Here is a 7,368-nt window from a genome sequence, read left to right as displayed (position 1 = left end):
CTTTCCGAGCGTCATTTCCATAAACAAGCATTGGGTCGTCAGTATACATACATGGTGTATACTAAAGTACATTTGTAGAAATGCATTGACGGCTCAGTCGACCATGAAACTGCAATAAGCATTGAGATATGGGTATTTTCAATTTGTATGTGATGTATTTATACTAAATCACAACCAACAGGCCTCAGATTATTGAGTTTAGTTGACGAGATGTCCGTCGCACAGACCAAATTTTTAAGATTCGTTGCGTTACAAGATATTTTCGAACTGTTTTGATTAATAAAATAACTTTTCCCTTCTTATACCTCTTTTTGTCAAAATGTTTGAAGGCTTTAATTGTGTTGAAGACTATGGTGCCGTTATTTACGTCACATCTTATGTATTATGACGTCATATGGCATTTTCGTCACAGGGTGGGGAATTTGGGTGCATGGCGAATTTACCTATGTTTTCTCTAGTCATGAAATATGTTTACATCCAATAAAAGACCTGTTTACCCTCTACCATAGCTTGATTCAATTAACATGTGCTCAACTTACTTGAGATATGTACACCATGCAACACCTAACCTGATTTAAATGTAAAATTATTCCTAAAATATAAACGTTTATAAGTATTCTCTGTAACACAATACTATCAAAAATATTAACAGGTTAAAGCAGATTTTCTGTCATATATTAAATGACGTAATGATTAATTGAAAAAATCAATTTTAGTTGTAACCATGACATATAATTTACTGTTTTACATTATGTGTTTGGATTTCAATGTTAAAATAAATTCAAAAATAGAAATAATCGAAAAGAAATTAGTTTCATGATATGTAAATGACAGGTTTGTCACACTTTCTATCTGTCAATGAGTTATCAGTATAGCACTTGTATTCAGCTCTTGACCACACCTGTGTGCCGTCACCAGGCAACAGTATCCCCCGGGCCCCAGTCCCCACACAGGTGACACGTGCACACCCTAGTATGTATTACCTGGACAGACATAAAGGAATCATGTACTACAGGTAACATGATGTAATCATGTTGTAATTTTTGTATTTATGTAAAAAGTTTTGATAAAATTGAGGGGGAGATGAACATTTTATATGACACCGGTACATATGTGTACCGAATTTTGTTGTGAGTGTGGAAACCAGTATATGTATGTTCAGACACTTGTTATGTGTGTTTTCCCATTAGAAGTGTGTAAAGACATGTGTATGGGTGTGCATACCGGCATATGTCTATGCAGACAATTATTATGAGTATACCGGTGTATATGTGTACCGACACCTGTCTTGTGTATCCCCAATACAAACATGTATGTGTATAGACAACAATCATTTCATAGTCAACAGAGCGTAGTATAAAATAAAATGCAAGGTAGCGAAAGGTTTAAATGTACACAGACGCTGTTATTAATAGCCACTGGGGTAAATTCAATGTCCCGGAACACGTACGTATGTGTAGTCATTCTAAAGCACACCTCATATACTCCGATTTTAAGTAAGCAAAAACACCTCTGACAAAATTCAGTTATATACTTCCTTGTTGCTGTTGAGTCGCCATTACGTTCAGAAATGGCGACAAAAAGAGCTGTATTATGTAGAAATGTATGCCTGATCCTGTTCATCTTAATCAGAAAAACCAGATCTGAAGGTAGGTGTGATAAACGTAAAACTTACTAGGCGATAGAAAAACGTATATTTATATAGCTGAAAGATGAAGTATTTGATACATTATATACCAATTCACTTCCTTGAAGGAGGTGAAGATGTTGTGGCAAGTTGTCATTGGCGCTGTTGTGTAATACAGATTACTTACCACCAACTATTTAACTTAGGCAAGTGATAAAGTAAGCAATTTTGCTATGGGAATGACATAAGATTATTCATTGATGTTTTAAATTATGCTTACAGGTCGAAAAAAAATATATTTACACTATACAATTATTGTTTTAATATCCAGAAGGATGTATTTTTCTGTAAATATATACTTTTTATGCCCAACATGTTTGCTGTGATATGGCGTCGACATAAATCATAGAAATATGTTCATATTATCTTGCCTTTTACACTTACAAGTGTTTTCTTTAAAATTAATCAGCTGTTAAAAAAAAGTTGGTCTAGAACATGATTTACACAATATGAAACTACAAACCAGGGTAACGAAGTACAACTTTTGTAAAGGTATTTGAGTTTAAAATACTATATTTGTCACAAATGCATTTGCCACTACATCGATTTGCATATATCGTTGTTAGTATTGATAAGCAAGTCTAGTATTAAAACAAGATATTAAGGAACCACTTCTAAAAGATATCATTTTATTTAACTCCAGATAACTCCTCTTCGTCAGACTCGTTGGTTACTAGCATTAAAACAGTTTAACAAGGAACGTAAATATCATTGTCATTCATAATTTCTCGTCTACCATTCTTTCTTAGTGTATATTGATATAACACCACTTCTGTACCAATAAGCATTATAGGAAGTTCCTTGTAATTCAATATTGTAGCTAACGTAGCCTTAGTTAAGGCAGCTGAGCAGAGCAGCAACACAAACACTAAGTGGGTAGCGAGTAAGGTTGTGGATGGCTGTACAGAGATAACCATAGGATCTGACTGCTGTACACACACGAAGGGTGATCAAAAACAGGTCTGGTGGCGTGTAGACTTGGGTCAGCTGATGACAATCAATAGCATCACTATATATTACAGAGGTGAGTATTATCTAATTTGGTTTAAGAGAGGTCATTTTCATATGCATATATCAAGATACATGTAATAAAATCAAAAAATTAATGCATACTGTTTAAGTAAACAAATGTTACTTCGTGTTTTAGACTTAAATGTACTTATTCACCTCTTTTAATCATATATCACTTAATCTCTTTTACAAAATCAATAAGATTCTTAACAAAAAAATACTCACTGGTGATGTCATAATGTCAGTGACGTAATTGCAATAAGGTCCTTCAAAAATTTTGAAGACAAAACAACTTATTAATTGTGTTGAATTAAAAACTAAGACATTTGTCCTACTAAAACATCAATTCTAATACTACGGTTTTACTGTCGGACTAAGAATGCCATGTGTTCCAAAAGATACATTTTAGCTTTGAATCAATACTATAAACAACTTTATTAAACAGTTGTTGTTGAGCTTTAGTTCCAAACAATATTTAGCTTTGAGTCATAAAGTGGCTTGGTTGGTTGTAGAAACAGAACATCCGGGTTTAGTAATTGAGTTTGGCTTGCAATTAGACAGTGGTTTAGTAGAAAGTTCACAAGTAGTGTTTGGCTGAGAAATGGACAGTAGTTTAGTAGAGAGTCCACAAATAAATTGGCTGGGAATAAGACACTGGTTTAGTAGAGAGTCCACAAGTAGAGTTTGGCTGCGAATAAGACACTGGTTTAGTAGAGAGTCCACAAGTAGAGTTTGGATGGGAATTCGACACTGGTTAAGTAGACACACCGCAAGTAGAAGACCGCTGAGAATAAGACAGTAGTTTAGTAGATAGACCACAAGTAGAGGATGGCTGAGAATTAGACAGTGGTTTAGTAGAGAGACCACAAATAAAATTTAGCTGGCAGTTAGACAGTGGATTAATTAAGAGGCCACAAGTAGAATTTGGCTTGGAATTAGACAGTAGTTAAGTAGAGTAAAAACTTTCTAGGAATTGGACAGTGGTTCAGTAGAGAGTCCAAAAGTAGAGTTTGGCTGGGAATTAGACAGTGGTTTAGTAGGAAGACCACAAGTAGAGTCTGGCTGATAATTAGGCAGTGGTTTAGTAGAGAATCCACAAGTAGAATTTAACTGGGAATTAAACAGTGGTTTAGTAGAGAATCCACAAATAGAATTTGGGTGGGAATTAGACAGTGGTTAAGTAGAGAGACCACAAGTAAGATACATATGAAAGATGATACACGTAAAAGAGGATACATGTTAAAGATGAAAAATATTAAAAAATGATACACCTAAACGATGATACATGTAAAAGATGATACACGTAAAACATGATACACGTAAAAGATGATACACATAAACGATGATACATGTAAAAGATGATACACGTAATAGATGATACACGTAAAAGATGTTACACGTAAAAGATGATACACGTAAAATATGATACAAGAGATGATACACGCAAAAGATGATACACGTAAAAGATGATACAAGAGATGATACACGTAAAAGATGATACATGTTAAAGATGATACACGTAAATGATTATACACCTAAAAGATGATACATATAAAAGATGATACACGTAATATATGATACACGTAAAAGATGATACACGTAATAGATGATACATGTAAAAGATGATACACGTAAAAGGTGATACACGTAAAAGATGATACATGTACAAGATGATACATGTAAAAGATGATACAATGTACGCGTGCATGTAATATAGAAAACTCACAACTGACGACACACAAATCAGTATATAAAGACCAGCCATTGTAGTCAAATTTTGTGATCAACTCAATCTCTAAAACAAATATTACACCGTCAAGAACGAACAAAGCTGATCAGCTTCAATTTCGTTATCTATATGGAGATTGTTGAAATCCATCAGACACATAAACATTCACTTTTACAGGGGGAGTAATTTACTTGATGTTATACAGTAGTTATCATAAAAATACCATTTTTCTCCAGTACCAGTTCGCCTATTAACCTATATGAAAGTGAGTACAAAGAAAATTGGGTTTGTTTATCTTTCTGTATTATTCGGGATAAACCTCCGTGTTTCCATCTCCAGAACTATAACACATATGATAACAGATATCAGACACGACATGGTATTGAACACTATATCATCTGTGACAATACAACAGAGGTGGTATGCAGATTATAGAAGAATACACACCTGTAATATCAGTCAATCACAAAGTAATCATAATTATAGACCGAACATTACAAATATGCTTGTAGCGTGATGCATGTTGGTGTTGAAATACAATTTAAAAATTACAATTAATATAATAGTTTTATTCTCTTGACACTTCTATAAAAAATAGCTGTTGAATAGTTCATACGTTTCATTATTTCTAAAAGATAGTTTGTTATTCACATTAATTCACACTTTATCGCAATCGAAAGAAGTTATTCATTCACATGCCTAAATCGGTAGACTTATTTCAGTCACAGGTAGTATTGCACTGATTAATAAAATGATAACGCTTTATTCCTCATTATAGGTGGTTTCCAACATAGATTGGCCGGTTACCAACTGTACTTGTCCAATACAACCGAGAGCCCTACACAAGGTGTCCTATGTTACGAGGACAAGAGCAGTGAGAAAGATCAGGTACAGTTGTTGGTGACACATCAGTGCCCGTATGTGGCTCGGTATGTGACTGTCTACAACTATAGAAACAACCCCAAGCGGTACAACTGGTATGAAGATTTCGCCATTCTGGAGTTGTGTGAAGTTCAGGTTTTTGGTGAGTATAAAACTTGTTTGATAATATCTTGATTTATCTTTTGTAATATTTACATCTGTTATATGATATTTCAATTAAAAGAACATTTCTTCGGCAGCTCAAACGTTTAAAACATCGATACACGCTCATTTTTATGACTGATTAGATTTTCCTATACCAAAGCTAAGTATCCGAATACTATAACGAGATTGTGTTCTTAGCGCGAATCCGCCAAATCGTTCTACTTTATCGTAAGCTTGTCCTTCACGCAAAGAAATTAATAAACCTGATACAGATAATAAGAGCCAGTCTTTAGAATTCCAGTATTTTAATTCATAACGATTAGGAAAACACGATAGTTTTTGAAAATATAGAAAGCCGGCGAGGACCAATTTTTAAGTAATCTCATTCTATGAAATGCAGGTTGAAACGTGTTGTATAATTTATGGTTATCAAGGTCAGCTAAAGATTGTGTTAATGATAATAATAATAATAATTCGAGGTTCTTATATACCGCTTTATCATAACCTAGTTTGTAGGTCGTCTCAAAGCGGTTGACAAATTATTATCCGTGGTTATAGGGCCTTTGCAACCAGCCAATATCTTACTCAACTCCCTGGGGGGCTAACACCCATTTCGGCGTTCACAGCTAGCATTCAACAATTCTGGCACTGCCCAACCACGTACTAAGTTACAGCTGAGTAGACTTGAACAAGCGGAGTAAAGTATCTTGCTCAAAGATACAACACAATGCCGTGCCGTGACTCGAACCCGCAACCATTCGGTCACGAGCCCGGCGTCCTACCACTAAACTACCGTGCTTCCTACGGTAGACTAGGACCGATGTGTTAGCTACATAATTATCGGTAATCCGACCACCATTTTATTTTTAAACGACCTCTATTCCAGAACAGTCGTCAAAGGTACGCCTTCACAGCCAAAAATGAGATCATTTTTTTTTTATTTATATTTTGTAAGTATTGCTAAATATCGATATTATTATATGAAGTCCAAAATTGCGATCAGGACCTAAATAAATATTTCCAGACTCGTTTCAAGAAATATCATGATGAACATTTTGACTTGTGTTATGGTAATACATGTAATGGAAATGTAAGTGTAATTTCAGTTAGAAAATTACTTTTGATTATTAGAGTTAATTTGTTATTAGGTTTTGATAACAGCGTTGGAGAGAAAAGAGATGGCTAACTATGTTGAACATTTACTCACTCAATTTAGATGAATATAATACATGCCTTAGATAGACATACCGTCAAAGATATTTCAGTTGTTGATTGTACGTGTTGTATGCACTGCCAATTATGTTTCCCTGCTATCCCCAAATTCAAATTCGATTTTTGTATGTCCTCTTTGACCACTCGATTTGTACAGGAAAGACACATTAAATATCGCGCGGAGAAAGTCACGTGACAATTTCGAAAGAAGTAACAAGTGGTCTCGTTCAACCAGACTCTTATTGTCTGCGTGATTAAGCGTCTGGTTAAACGAGACTAAAACACAGGCTGTGGCAAAGGTGCCCCATGAAAGGTGGATCTATGTAGGCAATTTCTTTTCGCACTTCGAAACCAGGAATACGATTTTATCTACGGTCGTGTTGAAACTGATTAATCACCTTAGAAGTAATTATTTATCATCATTATTATNGGACCACCAGACTTTTTTGTCTTGAGACCTTTACATATTTCAGAAACCTCTTTAAAAGTAAATCAGGATTTTTTTATTCTCGGGAAGATCGAGGTAATTGGGCAAGAAACTGCACTCCCTTTTAGTTAAAGTTATGTCCGGCAAAACTACGGAATAAACCGGAGTTCTCAATATCCCAACAATACCCACCCGAAATAAGTGATAGACGTTACGCTCTGTACCCGAAAATGAAGGAACTCAAACGTAGCCATGTGAACGTCAAAATTGCTTACT

At 34.8% G+C, this 7,368-nt stretch overlaps 1 protein-coding gene across 1 annotated transcript in view; it reads left to right on the top strand.

Moving 5' to 3' along the window:
- Positions 1–1,397: 1,397 nt before the first annotated feature.
- Positions 1,398–7,368, top strand: part of LOC110457862 — a gene marked incomplete at its 3' end in the record, with an annotated part of 13,327 nt that continues 7,356 nt past the window's right edge. The window contains exons 1-3 of the mRNA XM_021509306.1: positions 1,398–1,649; positions 2,508–2,711; positions 5,206–5,451. Coding sequence (XP_021364981.1) covers positions 1,571–1,649; positions 2,508–2,711; positions 5,206–5,451 — 529 coding nt within the window. The remainder of the gene's footprint in view (positions 1,650–2,507; positions 2,712–5,205; positions 5,452–7,368) is intronic.

This window comes from Mizuhopecten yessoensis, unplaced genomic scaffold (assembly GCF_002113885.1).
Source record: "Mizuhopecten yessoensis strain PY_sf001 unplaced genomic scaffold, ASM211388v2 scaffold9351, whole genome shotgun sequence".
NCBI classification, from domain to species: domain Eukaryota; kingdom Metazoa; phylum Mollusca; class Bivalvia; order Pectinida; family Pectinidae; genus Mizuhopecten; species Mizuhopecten yessoensis.
The sequence above is the reverse complement of the archived record's forward strand: the minus strand, read 5'-3'. Positions and strand labels throughout refer to the sequence as shown.